Raw genomic sequence first — 18,235 nt, 5'->3', positions numbered from 1 at the left:
TTTTGTTCGGATCCGTGCTTTTTTTAATTCTCATCGGCCATATTTGATACGCCATTTTGAATTTTGCAAATCCGACGCGACGTCAGATTCATGATCAGCGATCCAAAAAAACTTCCATACACAAACTTTTGATCCAGTCCAGACATCTTTTGAAATACGCATCTGTCATATTGGATCCGCCATTTCGAATTCTGCCAATTCGACGCCAGATTCATGATCAGCGACTCAAAAAACCCCATTATACCGGTTTTGGTTAAGATCCGTACGATTTTCGAAAATCATGACTTGTGGTAGGGTTTTTGAGGCTACTTTTTATTACTTTCTCTATGGTTTTAACCATCTACTGATGATGCTAACATGGTTAGCGATACGCGCGTCCAGTGTAAAAGTAGAAGTGTTTTAGTGTATTGTGGTGATTTAGTTTTTTATTTATCTGTGTCTCTGTGCCCTCGTCTACCAATCTCAAGGTAGTGGGTTTGAATCCCACACCCGGCATTTCATCAGCTGACTATTTTTAATAAAATAAAAATAGTTTGGGTACCTAGGTCGACTCAGCCTTAAATGAGTACTTGGGATTTACAATCCTGAGGTAATAATAGTCGGTTGAAGCGTAGTGCTAGCCACATTACCTTCCTTGTATACCGAACGGCTCTAGTATGGCAAGCTGTACCTTGCTACTCCCAAGGCGTCAAACGCTATATCCGGGAGCTATTATTATTATTATTTTGCTGTGCAACACCAAAGGTTCCAACCCCCAACTGTAATATATCGAATATGCTAAAGAAATTCCGCATAAATTTGTTTTCAAAGATTCGATAATAAAAAAATCCCATTTGTTGCGGGCTTCTTGACACACTGTCTAAATTAAAACAAGAAATCTGTAAGACTGTAAGTAACTAATTTTGAAACACCCCGTACAAGTAATAATAAATACGGTTTACATATTTGACAATGAATGTATAAATTCTTCCATGAAGGGATTTGAACCCAGCCTCTGAATTTCTTGCAAAGCCTGAGATTCTAAATCTTTTAGAGTTTGTTTGGTATACTCGAAACTACCAAATTTTTCCAGCAAACTTACACAGTACCTTTTCACCTCACTATCTTTGCTCCTCTGCCTCAAAATATCTAAGATTCTGTTAAGAATACTACATAATTCAATTACAATTTTCGCTAACTTATTATTCTATATATTACGATTTACTTAAACTTATGACTCTGACTTCTTCAATTATCACGTAAATTACTACTACAGATCATGTACAGGGTGGGTCAAATTGGAATGGAAACACCCTTTTCTATAGGAGATAGACGAAAACTAATATCGGTGTCTGGAGCTCAATTTTCATCAAAAACATGATGGTGAAAACCGCACATCAATATCTGTTACCGTTTCGGAGGTAACTTTTTTGCTATGGAAAATTTTGTATTTCTATGAAAACATTTCCAAAGCATCTTTTTACGTAGAATTTAATGGTTTAAGTATATATTTTTTTTAATTAATAATTTAAGAGTTATCAACAAAAAAATTGATTTGGGACACCCTCTATATTTTTAATTAACTGAAAAGAATTTAAAATTACCTTTCCAAAAATATAGCACACTTGATATTTTGTTATAATTCCCTTCGAAATACAGAATTTTTAAAAGTTCGCCACTTTTAACTAGTAGGCTTTGGACCCCTTATTGATGATTTGCCCTTAATGGAACCCGAAAACATATTTTTCCAGCAAGACGATGCACCATCTCTGAACGCTGAAGTTATCAGCAAATTTTTGCAGCCAGGTATCAGATATCGATGTGCGGTTTTCACCATCATGTTTTTGACAAAAATTGAGCTCCAGACACCGATTTAGGTTTTGTCTATCTCCTATAGAAAAGGGTGTTTCCATTAAAAAAATCTTAAAAAAAAACGTCGAATTTGACCCACCCTATACAGGGTGTCCCATTTAAAAAATTTTAATATCTCCGTTTTTCCTGTCATATCATATAATCTTTCATTTTAATAGTTTGTATTTAAATTTGATTAAAATAGGTAAAAACAATGTTGGAAAATTAATTAGAAAAGAATGAAGATTTTGAAAATAAATTTATTTTAAAACAAGTCAGTGGCAATAACATTTTTCTGGTATGGACGGTACTAGTTGAAATAAATATTTTTGTACATCAAAAAAGACATCTTGATGCATAGAAAACGTGTTTCAAGTTTCAACAAGATAACGATAATAATATCAGTTATTATAAAAACAACTTTTTTTAAGTTTACCTCCCTGTATCTCAAAAGTTAAGATGTTTCTTTAGGATATATTCATATGAGGTTTTTTTCTTGGGATAGGTTCAAAAATCACCCTCTCTTAAATATTAGCATTTCAATAAGGAACACCCTGTATATTAAAATATGACTAAAACGTTATTATTAATAAAAATTAACAAAACAAGTTCTAACATTGTACAAATAAAGGACACCTGTCTAAATATTAAATTAAATTAAAAGGATACTTATTATTTGGGTATCTTCTGGGTGACTTCTTATGGCATGTATTATAGGAAAACTAAATTTCCCTTCCGTTAAATCTTCACAAAAACTTTTATGTTGCATATACTAAAAATTACATTATATGAATGGCAAAAACTAGTGTAAAATATGATTTATAAGCTTCAAATATTTCATCTACCTACATCTTTGGATTTTAAATTGATATAGTCATCCCTTATTTGAAAATACAGTCCTAAAATTGCTGCTATTTTGGTGAAGTCATCCTTATTTTCACTAAATAGTTGCATCAGTCTTATAGCTAACATAAACAAACCACCAGTTTCTAAAAATTCAGATATAAATCAGTTTAAAAATACACACAGAAAATGGAAATAAATAAAATTACAATAAAAAGTTCTTTATGAATTAAATAGTTATATAAATTGGTAATAATAAAATAATTTTAATATAGAAAAAATATTGTCATACTTCTAATGACCATCTGTTTATAGTCTTCCTCAGAAGGGCATGTAAAATTATCCCTCCAATATATTTCCATGCCTTGTCCTCTATAAAGTTCCAGAATTTGTTCTATGGCAATGGATGTTCCCTATACATAAACACAATTAGAATTCCACAAATTAATTATTTGGCACAATTTATCAGAGTATTATTTACTTAAACTTACTTCAGGGTGATTGAGTGTTTGGACTCTTTCTAAAGCAATAAAAGATGCATAATTTGCAGCGTTTATGGTACTCGCTATACCATAAATAGAGTGTGCAACAGGAATACCTCTTCGAAGTATTGAATTATCTTGAATATCATCTAATCTTTAATTAAACACTTTTATAAGTCACAATAAAAAAAAAACGCTTAATCATACATTCATAGAGTTAATATGATATCTAATTGAATAACTCAACTTACAAAAGACTAGAGTTGTGCAATATTTGTACAATATCAGTGATTAGTTGCAGTTTTTCTTCTGGTATTTTAAACCATAAATTAAAAGCTCTAGCTAATTTAACCCTAATATTCTTTCCAGGCACTTGAACAATATATACATAAGGCTCCAGTAATTTCTAAAAACATAATATTAATCGAAATATGTTTTTTTATTAAATAAATTTACCTCGTCTTGATGACTATCATTAGTTTTACTGTAAGGAACTTGATGATTTATGTCTTTTTCGTTCATCTTTGGATGAGTATTTAATTGTTGAAGTAGCGAATTAACCAAGATAATAATGCACCACCTTTTTTATCTGTTAATTTCTTAATTTTTCTATCTTATCACAAATTTATTGTTTCTAAACTACAAATATTTTCAATTTTGGCAATATAAAGTAGGGTTAATTCTAAAATCTTCATCTTTTAAAAAGTTTAGTACATTTCTTTTTCGCTGCTAGGGCTGACATGGGGCTGACCAGGGGCTGACTCGACGGTTCCTTGGTTCCTACTAATGCCGTGCCATTACCTTATATTTACTTTTTTATATATGATACAAACAGGTTTTCTAAATCTATAGTCATAAAAATAGCCGACCCAAAAAAGAAGATAAAAAATTGAATACTTAACCTAAAAAAATTTAAATTTCATAAACTACTTTAAAGACAAATGTTATTAATAAGATACAATTATTTAAATTTAACTGGAACTAACAATGATCCACAATGATCGCTATTAGAACATGAAAGCATTGCATTTCAGTAGAGACATGGAGACAAATAAAAGTGTAGATTTTGTTGATAAATATCGTAAATTAGTTCATCATTACATAGATTTAGTAAGATCTTTTATATTTTAATGTTATTTTTGATTAATATAACTAATAATTTTCAATAGTTTAATAATTGAAGTACTTTTGTAGCATGTGTATGGTGCTGCACTATTTTGGGCTGATAAAGTTGTAGCTATAACGAGCAGTCCAAGAGATTTATATTGGTTGGCTCAATGTATGTATTTACAAAAACAATATCATAGAGCAGCTTTCTTATTACAATCAAAAAAATTAGATAAGGTCTGTAGATTAGGCAAATAAAATTACTTACTTGTGTATAAGCTTTCTATTATTTTTTTATGGCTTTCATATATAAATCTATCATTTTAGACCCATATTTTGTGTACATATCTAACAGTAAAATGTTATTACGAAGCCAATGAATACGATGAAGCGCTAAAAGTAATTAATAAATGTAATATTAATGTTTTGGGTAGTGATTTTTCACCAAATCTATCTAAAATTGAAATGATATTGTTTGATAATGTTCCTGAAAATGTAAGTATCTGCAATAATTGTATAAGAATACTTATACATTACTTTTTGTTTTAGCAAGCTTTAGCAGCATTTTATTTATTAAAAGGAAAAGTTTTAGAAGGAATGGATAATCGGGGTTTAGCTGCTGACTGCTACAAAAGAGCTCTCTCATTTGATATATATTGTTTCGAAGCATTTGATTTACTAATTAAATATCAGATGCTAAGTGCCACGGAAGGTATATCATCAAGTAATTATATAAATATACATTTATTAAGATAATGATTTTTAGAACAAGAGCTTCTCCAGTCAATTCCTACAGAAAGTAATTGTTCAACTGAAGAGGCACAAGTTATTAAAGCCTTATACGAACTAAGACTTAAGAAATACCATACTCCTCAGACACAGATAATTAAAAGTACTCCTCTTATTTTTATTAGTAAGGTTAATGACACTTCGTCTAATGATGTAAAATCTTTGCCTTCAACACCAAACTTACACATCACTCCAACCTCGATTAGTACTCCAATGGTTATGAAAAACAATGAAAAGAATTTGCGCAAAAATCAGAAGCTTCAAATTGACAATCAGATGCAGGTTGATCCTTTTGAAAATGTTGCAATTTCAAGGTTTCAAGGCAGCTTAGACTTTTATGTTGCCCAAGCAGAGATGTTTTATTACAACTGTGATTATTCAAAATGTATCGGTTTAACAGAGCAAATATTGAAAAAAGATCCATATCACGATGGTTGTCTGCCATTGCATATTTCGTGTTTGGTGGAATTGAAGCAAAGTAACAGTAAGTATAAAGATTACATAGATTTATACAACTATAAAATATGCGACTTCAACGAATCAAAAAAAGAAATAATTAAAATTAAAAATTACAACTATCATACTTTTTTTTGGGGGAGATATACTTTGGTGGTGGAAGGACTTATCAGACTCCAGTATTATGGATTTCCACACATTCATTTTTATTATTTATTTCATATATCATTCTCCAGATTACAACTATCATACTTTTGTCTGTCTGGTAAGAGCTCGGGTAAAAGTACAATCTATTTTGACATTCAAAAACAGAAAAAAAAACAATCTACTTTTATAACTTATTATCCTAATACATATTTTTCATATTCTATATCATTCATCACAGGATTAATTTTACAATGAATTCTCACTTGGCAAATTTATACGGTTTAAATAAAAATATAACAAATTGCTATTTTATAATTTTGGAACATCTTTAAGTCAACAGAAAATTTACTCTAAATATGGATATACTATTAAAAACCACTATATAGTATATGTATAATACAATCAAAAAAAAAACGGCGTCAATGACAGTCGATGATAATTTTAGCGAGGCCAAGCCCTAGATGTCGTTTACTTGGCCCATACTCTTCTTTATTTTTAATGGCGCTTACTGTCTAGTTGACCTTAAGCAGGTTGTAACTAATTTATTTTTATTTTCAGTAAAAATGATTTTTAATGGTGTAGTTTAAAATTCATTTGCCTTTTGGTAATGTTTGAGATCTTAATTAGGTTTTCTATTTCCTATTTAAAGAACAGAGGGAAACATTTTTTTTTCTTTGGAATTTTATCGCGGTCTAATAAACCAGCGTTTTGTAAAAATCAATACATGCTCTTGTAGAAAATTGGACGGTCTTCAAGAAAGGTCTGATATGAATTTTTATTTAATCAATTCATTTGAGAGATATTGAACGTTAAAGTTCAACTTTAAATCGTATATGATAACTTCGACAATTGTTTATATTCTATCATGAAATAATGGCTCAAAAACATAAAATGTGATATTTTATGTTTTTCAGCCATTATTTCATGATAAAATATGATAGTTTATGTTTATGAGCCAATATTTCGTGATAAAATATAAAAAATTGTCGAAGTTATACAGGGTGCGTCTCAAAAGTGGCTCACCCCTATAACTTTTTTATTTTTTTAGATAAAAAAACGAGATTTGGTATGTTAGTATATTACATAAGTTGGAATTGATTGACGCATTCAATTGTTTTTGGTCACTTCCTCTTTCACCAGAAATGATTACAACTTTTGATTTTTAAATGGCACCCCCGGTATATTTTTACTTTATTCGATAGAAAATGATATTCTGAATAGAATGACGTACCATATGTCAACTTTTGATATTCTCGCTTAATAAAAAAATTGTATTTTAAATTTCAATCTAGAGTGCCATGGCTATGTGAAAAACACTGATTCTTAATCAAGGAGCCTTGGAAAAATAGATTTGATAGTCTAATGTTTTTAGTGTCTTGTCTTGGCCGGTTAAAAAATGCTCAAATCGTATTTTTAATCATATCTTAATTTTTTTCAAATGGAACGAGGGTGTCTCATTAGCATATTTGGAAAAAGCATTTTTACGAATAATTTGATACCACACACTTGGTATTTTGAGTCAAATTTTTGTTACGAACCGCAAGTTATAACTTCTGTTTCTGTTTTTCAAGTTAACGTCTCCTTTTTGCTGCCAGGGCTAATCTGGACGGGACCTACTTTACGCGGAATTCCAACTGCGGTCGTCGGCCATATCATGGTAAATGGCCTACCGACTGGCAAGTGTCTAAATCGACTCTTACTCACGAGATATCCGATCTCATCCGGCCTCGAACCGGCGTGAATGAGCAATGTGTGTCAATAGATTTTACACTTTTGCCTTTGGACAACAGCACGATACAAAGTTTCGAACCGCTCACCCGTCCATCCACCAGTATCGCCTTACGTCGCTTAACTTCGGTGTTCTAATGGGAACCGGTGTTTCGACGTAGTTGGACCGTCGCCCTAAGTTATAACTTTAAATAATCCATATGCGAAAAAGTTGACATATGACATGTCATTATTTTCAGAGTGTTATTTTCTATCGAATAAAGTAAAAAAATTCCGAGGGTGCCATTTAAAAATCAAAAGTTGTAGTCATTTCCGGTGAAACAGGAAGTGACCGAAAACAATTGAATACGTCAATCAATCCTAATTTATGTCATATGCTAACATACCAAATCTCGTTTTTTTTTAATAACAAAGTTATAGGGGTGAGCCACTTTTGAGACGCACCCGGTATAAGATTTGAAGTTGATTTTAACCTTCAATAGCTCTCAAATTTGAATCTTTCTTTAAATGAAAATTCATATCAGATTTTTCTTAAAGACCGTACAATTTCCTACAAGAATATGTATTGACTTTTACAAAACGCTGATTTGTTTGAACGCAATAAAATTCCAAAGAAAAAAAATTGGTTTCCCGTGTCATTTAAATTGGGAATAGAAAATCACGATGAGACACTTCTTAATATTAATATTAAAGTCTCAAATTTTACCAATTTGTTTTCATCATTCTGAAAGACATTATCACGGTAACCAAAAAGAAAAAAAAAGAATTATTTTTTTGTGCATCATACTGTACATATATAAAAAATATTTTTTAAAATGTGTGTCGTTATTGTCTGCATATTTTACAAAAAAGATTGGAATGAAATTCTCAAAGATTTTTTTCAAAACACCGCCTCTCACCCGGTATAGCTATTAAATAATGTTTTCAGAACTCTTTTCATTGGCTCATACACTGATCGACCTGTATCCGAACCTTGCCATTTCATGGTTTGCTGTTGGCTGTTACTACTATATAAATGGTAAGTTTACAGCTGTATTTATTATGGGTGATTGTCCATAAAGTTTATTTTGGTTGTAGGCACAAGCGATAATGCAAGAAGATATTTAGCCAAAGCCACTTGTCTGGATCGGCTTTTTGGTCCAGCCTGGCTAGCATACGGTCACTCTTTTGCTATTGAAAGTGAGCATGACCAAGCTATGGCGGCTTATTTCAAAGCGTCTCAACTTATGAAAGGGTATGTAACAAACATATTTAACTTATATTGATTTTTATTATTTTTTTATTATTTAAGCAGGTATTTGCGCGATTTTTTTGTTGTTATATCTTGATCTCGCAAATATTTGTAATTAGTGAAAGAAATAGGCTTCAAATATATTAGTTTTAAGATTTGTTCAAAATAAAATTTGGGGTATTGTATAAAATTTTCAAAATAATTCTGTTATTTCATTATTCTTTAATACTTTAGAACTAGGATTAAAGCTATGGATTATAGAATTATTATATTAATTAATTAATTAATATTAATATCTATTAATATTATTCAATAATATTATTAAGTAAAATTATTATAAAATAAAAAAAATAATATCCATGAATCATCTGTTTGTAAGAATTTTTTAATATAGGCTTGGTGCCTTCTCCGCCGGTGCTGCCACTATCGGAGAATATCGTAAACAACTGGTATATACAAATAAACGGGTTTAAATAGCGAATATACGAAAAATTTATTATATAATTATTCTAAAAGTGTTTGGAAGTATAATTTGTGAAAATTCTAAAAATATAAATATATATATAAAGCGGGGGTCCTACAGATTCTGCCGCATCCCGCATTTCGACCTCCATATTGCTCGATTTTGCCATTCTTCCTGTTTAATAGCTCTGTCTCTCATGTACTGGTCTACTCCATCTAACCACGTAGTTGTAGGTCTTCCTCTTTTCCTTCTGCTTTGGGGACGATATTCCATTGCCCTTTTTGGCCATCTTTCCCCTCCCATTCTTTTTACGTGCCCATACCATAGTAGCTGTCTCGATTCGATGTTGTCGGTGCTGGTATATATTCTCCTTGTTCTTTGCCTGCTCTCCTCATTTCTAATGTGCTTCATCCTTGATATTCGACATGCTCTTCTGAGAAAGTCCATCTCCACTGACACGACCGTCCTTCTTTCTTTTGCTGTAAATTGCCAGCATTCGGCACCGTATGTTAAAATTGGCTCTACGATTGCTTTGTAAATCCTTAGCTTTGTTTGGATAGATGTTTTATTTGACCACAGGAGAGGGTTTAAAAGACCGATTACTTTCTTACCTTGTTGACCTCTGCTATGTATATCTTTCTTGGAGTTCCTTTCTTCAGATATAATATATATAAGTATAATAAAAATTAATAAAGTAAGTAAAATAAGATATAATAATATAAGGATCTTCAGTTTGTTCTTCTCCTACTTTCAGGTATTCAGTTTTTGTGAGGTTGATATTGAGTCTCCATCTATCGTATTCTTCGTCAAGTTTCCTGAACATATAGTCGGCATCCTCCTCACAACCTGCAACAATAACTTGGTCGTCTGCAAAGAACAAGGTCGATAGACAGTGGTTGTCAATCTCTATTCCCATAGCTCTACTCTTCCTTCTCCAGTTTTTCAATGCCTCCTAGATATATATTTTAAATAAGGTAGGTGATAAACTGCACCCCTGTCTGAGTCCTTTTGATGTCAGGAATTATTCCGATAGGAACTTCCCCTGTCTGATCATACTTTTTGGATTTTTGTACATATTCTTGCATTTATATATGTTTTACTCACATTTGTCTCAACCAAGATTTCAAATAATTTCTTCAAAGGCACCGTGTCATAGGCTTTCTCTAAATCTATAAATACCAGATGCGTGTCCAAATTTCGAGCTCTCCTTTTTTCAATTATTTGTTGTAACACAAATATGTTGTCTGTACAAGAACGCCCAGCGCGGAAACCACCTTGTTCTTCTATTTCTTCAAAGCTCTCTTCTACTCTCTCTTTTAATATCCTGCCGTACAACCTTCCCATTGAGCTTGTCAAACTAATGCCTCTGTAGTTGCTACATCTTTTTTTGTCTCCTTTCTTAAAAATAGAGCTGATGTACGCCAGATTCCAGTCTTCAGGAATGTTGTCGTTTTTTTATCAGGCATCTGTTGAAGATATCAGCTAGTATTTCCAATAATATATCGGGTCCCTGCTTTATTAGCTCAATGAAAATGTTTCCCGGCCCTGCAGCCTTTCCATTTTTTGAGTTCTTCAATGCTTTCTTTATCTCGTTTACACTTATTTCATTTACATCTATATTTTTTGCGTTTTTCAAATCTGGCACTTCTAGTTTGAATTCTGTCCTGTTTTCTGTCAGTAACTGTTTGTAATGGTCTTCCCACTTTTCCATGCTTATAAGTTCTAATTTACTGTTTTGATTTCCGTCTCTTCTAAGGTTCCTTATTGTCTTCCACGCTTCTGACACTCTTGTACCTCATATATCTTTCCACTCTCTCACATTTGGTTTCCCACATTTTGTTTTTGCTTTTAGATACTTCGCGTTTAACCATTCTATTTAATCTTGCATATTCTTCTCTGTCCTGGTCGTTGTGGGTACTAAGTCATTTCTGGTAGGATCGTTTTTTTCTTCTATAAGTTTTTTTAAGTTTTCAGACCACCATTCTGGTTTTTCCGTCGTTTGCTTATCTTGTTGCCCTAACGCTTCCTCAGCTGCTTCGTGAATGCATTGTTTTGTTTGTTCATACAACGTTTCAGCGTTTACGTTGTCCCTTCTTATATATGCTAGTTTATTGGCTAGTCTTAGTTTGTACAGAAATTGTGTCGACTCTTGCATAAAACTTTCTAAATTGTATTTTTTTGTTTCTACTTGTACGTATCTGTCGTGTATAGTTCTATCTACTACAGTGTACATCTTTCTGTACTCTACTACTATTTTTGATACCACCAAATGATGGTCCGATCCACATTCTGCTCCACGGTAAGCCCTTACGTCAATGGTTTTTAATTTTGAGTTTTGTCGCTGTATCAGATAATCAATTATGGAGCGTAGCTGGCGAGTTGGTTGAGTCCACGTAAACTTATGAATATCTCTATGAGGCAAGAAGCCGTTCATAATTTTTAAATTTAGGCTTTCGCACATGCCTCTTAGCCTGAGACCATTATCGTTGGTTGACCTCTCTCCGTACTGCCCCTCCACTGAGCTATTGGTTTCTCTTCCCGTTCTTGAGTTGAAGTCTCCCAGTAAGAATAGTTCTTTGTCATGTTTTTTTTTGAAATATAAATAAAAATAGTAAATATTTTGATATCTTCAGAAGGTCAAACTTTTATTTCAGCTAAAAAAATTTTTTAGATGAGTTCAATTATTACGGTAGCAAGCAGTTTTAATCACCGGTTTTGCAAGTGGGGTCATAATTGAGGGTATTTCGGCTAGAACGAAATTTTTTAAAGGTATATAATTATAATTTTAGAAGATGTTCATAAAACATTTAGTCATTAGTTGATTAAAAAAAAGTATACCCTTAATATTGCAAATTATATTTTATCCTCTCCTAGTATGTCTGTTTAATTTTTTGATTATGTAACGAGCACTTTGTTCACTCACTTGTTTAGTCGAACTGCTTGAATCCAGTTTTGCTTTTGATCAGATCGGTGTGAGAAACTATGAAGGTATAAAATGTTGTTTTGGGAGAGTTGAATATTCGGGAAAGTTAAGTTATTGAATATTATTGCACCCAACAACGCCTGAATTACGCCCTCCTTTACGCGTTAACATCTTTTCGACAATTTTATTAACATTTGAATTTGTCACAACACAACACGACGCCTAATTCGAATTCTTTTTCACTTATTTTTTACTACCCGTAACAGCGTTACATCCATAGAGTTAAAAATTGTTACATCACACAAACCTCGTACATAGTGTTTTATAGTCTCAATAACTGCACTAGCAAAAAAATAGCGCCGGGAGGCACGTATAGCCGCCCATACTAAAATATGTTAATAAAAAGTTGGTAGGCAGTTCTTTTAGTTTCAAAGTAAAGGAATTTTTTCAATTTTTTTTTTCTCAAAAACTGCGACTTTGACTGATTTTGATGTTATTACAAATTTTGTTGCAAATATTATTCCTAATCTTAAATTGAAAACCGCGTTTCGCTAGCTACTGTAATTAGTTACGATTTTCTAAAATTTTTAACTCCTCCCATACCCCCTTACCAACCCCCCACCCCCTCCAAAAACTAATGGCCAGATTCTCGGGTGCCACAGTATTTTTGTGCCAAATTTGGTTAAAATCGGTTTAGCGGTTTTTGATTTATCGTGTTACAGAGAGGTAGACAGACAGACACCATGAAAATATTTTGTATTTAGGTCATTTATGACCCAAGTAACTCATTTTGAGTGAAATTAAAAAAAAACTTTTTGTCGCTCTTAATAGCTTACCATACCTATTGGTATGGTCGGCTAAAAAACAAAAATTCTTAAATATTATGACAAAGCCACGATTTCAATATTATTTTAATGCGATCAACATGAACTGTAACCGGGACGGTGTGAAATACGTAGCGAAAATTTCTGATTTCTGCCGATACAGCACCGCAGTCGGATTATTTTGAAATCAACTGAAATGCACCAAGCCTATAAAGTCTATTCAGCCAGTGAATGGATAATTTTGACAGACGACATCTAAAAGATGACTCAAAATAAAAATATCCTTGTGAATTAAGATGACAGATAGCAACTGTCGCTCTCATATATTCTATCCTGTGACAGACTGTAGTTATTACGTTGCTACATTATCTTTTTTAGCTGCCATTTGCCATTATTGTATATTGGACTTGAATGTGGATTGACAAATAACGTTAGACTAGCAGAGAAGTTTTTCCAGCAAGCCCAAAATATTGCTCCTGAAGATCCCTTTATTATGCACGAAAAGGGGGTTATTTGTTTCCAAAATCAAGAGTAAGTTTACTTGTGAAACTATGAAATAACTACGAAACAAGAATCATTTTCAAAATATTTTTAGGGAAAATTAGTTTTTCTAATTAGTGAAACATATTTTTTAGTTTTGAGTCGGCAGAAAAACATTTTAATGAAGCTCTAGAAAAAATAAACAAAATCAAAAAGGGTCCTATACCTCCAACTTGGGCTCCATTATTAAATAATTTGGGTCACACATGCAGAAAATTAAAGAAATATGAAGAAGCGTTAGATTTCCATAGTCAGGTATGTGAACTATTAATTTATATTGAAACATTTCAAAGAATCAAAAAGTAAATAAATGAATAACTTAACGCAATATCAAGGAGAGTATGTTTAATTTCAAAATCTATATTGAATAAACATGTTCAGCTTTTTGCATTGAATTAAAAATACAAGAGAAAGAGAATATCAACAAAATTACGCAGACTATAAAGTTATTTTACTATGGCTGACTTGAATTTCCGTTTATCAGTGGCGTTCAATTTTTAATTCGTAAATCGACTAGGTGTTTAATGAATAGGTGTTATCACATGTAGCTCCCCTAACTAGAATATGAATATAAAAACTAATATTTGATTCTCCCTCTATTTCCTTATTTTTTTTTTATTTAATGGCTCGTTGAAACGCCTTGTTTACTGCATTTGAAACAAGCAAAAAATGTTGATTCTGTTATGTCGGGTCCAGACCAAGGCGACAAAAAGTTTACAATACCATTTTGAGACAAAAACAAGACACACTTGCGACAAAAAATGGGGAATTCTGACAAGACAAACTTGAGACAAATTGTCCACACCGCAAGGACAAAAGTACAGCAAAGTTAAAAGTTTAGTTGTTGTGAATGAGTTTTATTAACCATGTGGGATTTCACTGGTCTCGTGCTGGTCTCCTACTGTTGACAGCACACGTCATCCACACTGCACCGACAACTTGTCGTAAAATATACGAACAAAATATAGACACTTTGATCTTTACCGACTCGAAACGGAACATTGAAAAGTCTCCGAATTTTGAAACAAAACAAAAATGAGACAAAAATGTCGTAGAAATGTATTGGATTTGTCGCAATTTTGTTGTAAAACAAGAATGTTTCTGTCTTGTCGTTGTTTTGTCTGCTTGGTCTGGTCGCGGCATTAGGCCCGTATTTATAGTTGCGTTTCAAACTGGGTCTCCGAAAAGACCGACAAAAATAACAGGCTTACTAGGCGCGTGTATACGGGCGACGAAACGTAAGCTTGTTATTCTTGTCGGTCTTTTGCATCTCGTGACTGGAGTCATGTTTTGAGACTGGACTATAAATACGGGCCTTAGGTATTTTATCTCATTTAGGCACTTCTATTACAACCGCAATCGGCCAGTACATTTTCGGCCATAGCCTACGTGCATGTCCTAATGGAAAATTATGACGAAGCCGTCGACTGGTTTCATAAAGCTTTGGGCTTGAAAAGGGATGACACGTTCAGCACTACGATGCTGAATTATGTAATAGAACAGTGGGCAGACAGACAACCTTTTGCAGGTAAGATTAAAAATCGGTGCATTGTCCGCCGGTGCTGCCGCCATCGGAGAATATCGTAAACAATCGGCATATTCAAATACACGGGTTTAAATAGCGAGTATACAAAAAATTTATTATACACTAACCTGCACGAGAAACGGTCACCTTAAAATTTTGATGTATTATTACATAAAAACTTCGTTATTTCAAATACATCACTGTATTTTTTGAAATAACTCGAAGCAGATTCAAATGCTCTTTCATACTACAGGGTGGTCCGAACTGTATTCCGGAAACTTCGGCAGCATATTCTGCAGATAAAAATAAGTAAAAAAGTTCGTATAAATGTATGTCCTAAAATGCTTAGTTTCTGACATACAGAGTGTAGAAGTTTCATTTTTATTTCGATTTTTTTCAAATAATTTCTGAAGTAACGTCAATATTTGGATGAAAATTGGTGCCTGCGAGTTTTTTGACATGAGAACTTTGATTTTGATGTCAATATGACTCCTACTTGTAGAGGGCGCCACCTACATATTTTTTAACTGGTTTGAAGAGTAATACCTTTTCGTTTGTACCTGTATAAAACTGCTGAGTAAAAAATATGCATTTACGACGTTAAAAAAGGTCTCTTGGTGAAAATCGCTAGGAGTAATGGTTTTCGTGATATTTGGAATCGAAATTATCTAGACCTATCATCATTGACATAAATTAAACATGTTGACTAAATAGTTATTTAGACTGAAATCATAAATTTGAAATGTTTTTGCGCCAAAGTTCAACAGAAACTGTTTTATCATCATTTTTTCGAAAAAAAGGACATACATTTATACGAACTTTTTTATTTATTTTTATCTGCAGAATATGCTGCCGAAGTTTCCAGAATACAGAATACCACCCTGTATATTAGGGTTTCCTATACCTAACTAGCACAGATTTTGAATAAAGATCAATTTTTCAATTAAATGACAACCAAGAGGGCTAGTGTCGTCATGGCAAGTTTCTAGTGACAGTAGCTATTTTCAAAATCGAAATTAGTTTATGGACTTATTTAAATTTATACCAGTTTATTTTTATTTAATTTACCTACAATAGTTTAATAAATAATATTTATTAAATATGTATTTATTATTCTATAAAGAAAAACGAAGAAGTAGTTCTTTGGTTTATTTTACGATGACTTGTAGATATATGGATTTTCTATAAAAGAGCCAATTATGGCAAATTCATTTTCTTCACTTTCATCGACAGGTTTCTGGCTAATACGTTTTTTAGAAACCACACTACCAGCTCTGCGAAATAGGACAAGTAGTTTTTTTCATCAGGAAGAGCCCTTGAGGCCAAGAAGCAATTATTATTATTTTTCTTAATAAAATAATGAATACTTACTTATTAAACTATTGGAGGTAAATTTAAGTAAACTGTTATAAATTATAAATAATAATGTCCATAAACTAATGTCGACTTTGAAAATAGCTACTAACTGTCACTATAAAATTGCCCTGGCGACACCAGCCATCTTGATTGCAATTTTATTTAAAAATCGCTTTTTATTCAAAATCTGAGCTAGATAGGTATAGGAAACCCTAATATAGTTTAAAAGAGCATTTGAATCTGCTTCGATTTATTTAAAAAATGCAGGGTGTTGCATTTGTAATAACGAAGTTTTTATATAAAATATATCCTTAAAACAGATCAGCAACTTTTGATAGCCCTGTATAAATTTAAGGAAGCAATACCATTTTTTAGTAAGGTTTATATCTCTACCTTTAAACTCAGCATAAGAATTAATTCTGAAAAGTAAAGTACAGGGTGTTAATAATCTCTTCTATTGTAGCATGCAAATTTAAATATCTTTAAATATCTCAAAAACTAAAGATTTTAAACATATTTAACCCTTATAATAAAAGCCTTTTTTTGGCCCAGGAATCCAAAAATGAAATAAAATACCGGGTGTTCCATAAGAAAAAATATAACTTGATATGGATCTTAGTTCTGAAACACCCTGTATATTTCAAAATAATTTTAAATTGTGCACAATGCCTCCCCACATATACCCAGGGCCAGATTTCCGCCTAGGCTTGCAAGGCCCGTGCCTAGGGGCCCAGCCACCCTAGGGGCCCCATGCAGTGAGTGGCGCGCAACTTTTATATATAAGCTCCAAATTGGCTATGACATGGGGGCCCCAAATGTGGGCCCTGGATGTCTAAGTTCGGCACTGCATATACCCATAAAATATTTTGTTTCTACATCTTTCCGTTTTCGTATAATCAACCGAGGCGAATGAGGTGCGCCAGCCTGTATAAAACTTTAAAATACATGAAAATTTTAAGGTGGCCGTTTTTCGTGCCGGTGCGGTGAGTGTATAATTATTCTGAAAGTGTTTGGAATTACAATTTATAAAAATTCTAAAAATAAAAATAAAGAAATTGATATTTTGATATCTTCAGAAGGTTTAACTTGTATTATAATTTATTATTCAAGCTAATAAAACTTAAAGAAACGCTTTATATCAGTTAATTTTGAGATGTTAGCGATTTTAACTAGAAAATGTATATCCCTGTTTTTAAAAGTGTTTTTATTAATTTTTTTTTCTAGATTGTCCTGAAGAGATACCAAAGTTCACTCCTTCCAAGTCAAGAAATGTAACAATTGAAAACAATTTGTCAAGCGTTAATACAGGCTCCAATATGTCGCTTACCAATAATGAAACTCAGGGTGAATCTGTTGAAATGAGTGTGGATATGAGTCTTGATATGTAAGGTTTATTAAATAAATACATTCAAGAAAGAATAGTATTTTACTTTCTAAGTTGTTCAGTTAAACAGAACGTATTTGATTTAAAATAAACTATTACGCCAAACTCCGGAATGACCAACAATGATTGAAATATGTGGTTGGCTAATCTCATTTTGCCAGTTTGGTTGACAATAAATTTAAGAAATTCTAGTATTTATTAACTGTTATCACTAGCGTCAAAACAAACTAAAAATTAAATAACATAATTATTTATGCTAAATTTTTTCGATAGATAATTTGTTTTAGCATCAGTACCAATAACTAATTCTAGAATCCTCTAACACAGGATTGTTATTTCAATGATTGTTGATCGCTCCATATATCTGTCACTAAGTAATTTTGTTGGTCCTTCAAAAAGTGTTTATATTATGCCCGCAAGCATACATTTTTTGTTAATTCAAAATGGATTATAGCGATTATATAATTCTATCTAATCTAATATTTATCTAATTCCGATCAACGAGTTTAAAAAAGGACAGTAAATACAATATAGATGTAGATTAAAATAACAAGCAAAAAACTGTCACTGCCGTGTCTATAATATGGTCGTGTCAGTATATAAAAAA

At 32.2% G+C, this 18,235-nt stretch overlaps 2 protein-coding genes across 3 annotated transcripts; one reads left to right on the top strand and one right to left on the bottom strand.

Moving 5' to 3' along the window:
* Positions 1 to 878: 878 nt before the first annotated feature.
* On the bottom strand, positions 879 to 3,838 carry LOC115881323 (geranylgeranyl pyrophosphate synthase). The gene is made up of 7 exons (XM_030898758.1): positions 3,612 to 3,838; positions 3,407 to 3,561; positions 3,165 to 3,309; positions 2,966 to 3,086; positions 2,680 to 2,819; positions 2,500 to 2,602; positions 879 to 1,128 (listed from the first exon to the last, which is right to left on the bottom strand). Exons 1-7 carry the CDS (start codon positions 3,675 to 3,677, stop codon positions 938 to 940), a joined length of 921 nt encoding a protein of 306 aa, XP_030754618.1. The 5' UTR covers positions 3,678 to 3,838; the 3' UTR covers positions 879 to 937.
* Positions 3,839 to 4,035: 197 nt separating this feature from the next.
* On the top strand, positions 4,036 to 17,663 carry LOC115881321 (cell division cycle protein 16 homolog). Of its 2 annotated transcripts, none has more exons than XM_030898756.1 (11): positions 4,036 to 4,265; positions 4,350 to 4,499; positions 4,590 to 4,757; positions 4,812 to 4,974; positions 5,029 to 5,535; positions 8,311 to 8,400; positions 8,460 to 8,616; positions 13,202 to 13,354; positions 13,459 to 13,618; positions 14,702 to 14,891; positions 17,469 to 17,663. In XM_030898756.1, the coding sequence occupies exons 1-11, from the start codon at positions 4,170 to 4,172 to the stop codon at positions 17,630 to 17,632; spliced, it is 1,998 nt and encodes a 665-aa protein (XP_030754616.1). In that variant the 5' UTR covers positions 4,036 to 4,169; the 3' UTR covers positions 17,633 to 17,663. The 2 variants fall into 2 exon arrangements, with proteins under 2 accessions (XP_030754616.1, XP_030754617.1); XM_030898757.1 differs by having other exon boundaries at positions 4,037 to 4,265; positions 4,350 to 4,434.
* Positions 17,664 to 18,235: the final 572 nt, after the last annotated feature.

This window comes from Sitophilus oryzae, unplaced genomic scaffold, assembly GCF_002938485.1.
Source record: "Sitophilus oryzae breed Bouriz unplaced genomic scaffold, Soryzae_2.0 scaffold_1716_pilon_pilon, whole genome shotgun sequence".
Lineage (NCBI taxonomy): Eukaryota > Metazoa > Arthropoda > Insecta > Coleoptera > Curculionidae > Sitophilus > Sitophilus oryzae.
This window is presented reverse-complemented; position numbering and strand designations above follow the sequence as displayed.

Excerpts from the sequence above, each read along its gene's own strand:
- LOC115881323 (XM_030898758.1), bottom strand. The coding sequence starts at position 3,677 with ATGAACGAAAAAGACATAAATCATCAAGTTCCTTACAGTAAAACTAAT. Across the intron at positions 3,087-3,164 it reads AAACACTCAATCACCCTGAA|GGAACATCCATTGCCATAGA; the intron begins GTAAGTTTAAGT and ends GTTTATGTATAG. Across the intron at positions 2,603-2,679 it reads TCAATTTAAAATCCAAAGAT|TATATGCAACATAAAAGTTT; the intron begins GTAGGTAGATGA and ends TGTAATTTTTAG.
- LOC115881321 (XM_030898756.1), top strand. The coding sequence starts at position 4,170 with ATGAAAGCATTGCATTTCAGTAGAGACATGGAGACAAATAAAAGTGTA. Across the intron at positions 8,617-13,201 it reads GCGTCTCAACTTATGAAAGG|CTGCCATTTGCCATTATTGT; the intron begins GTATGTAACAAA and ends TATCTTTTTTAG. Across the intron at positions 13,619-14,701 it reads CGTTAGATTTCCATAGTCAG|GCACTTCTATTACAACCGCA; the intron begins GTATGTGAACTA and ends TATCTCATTTAG.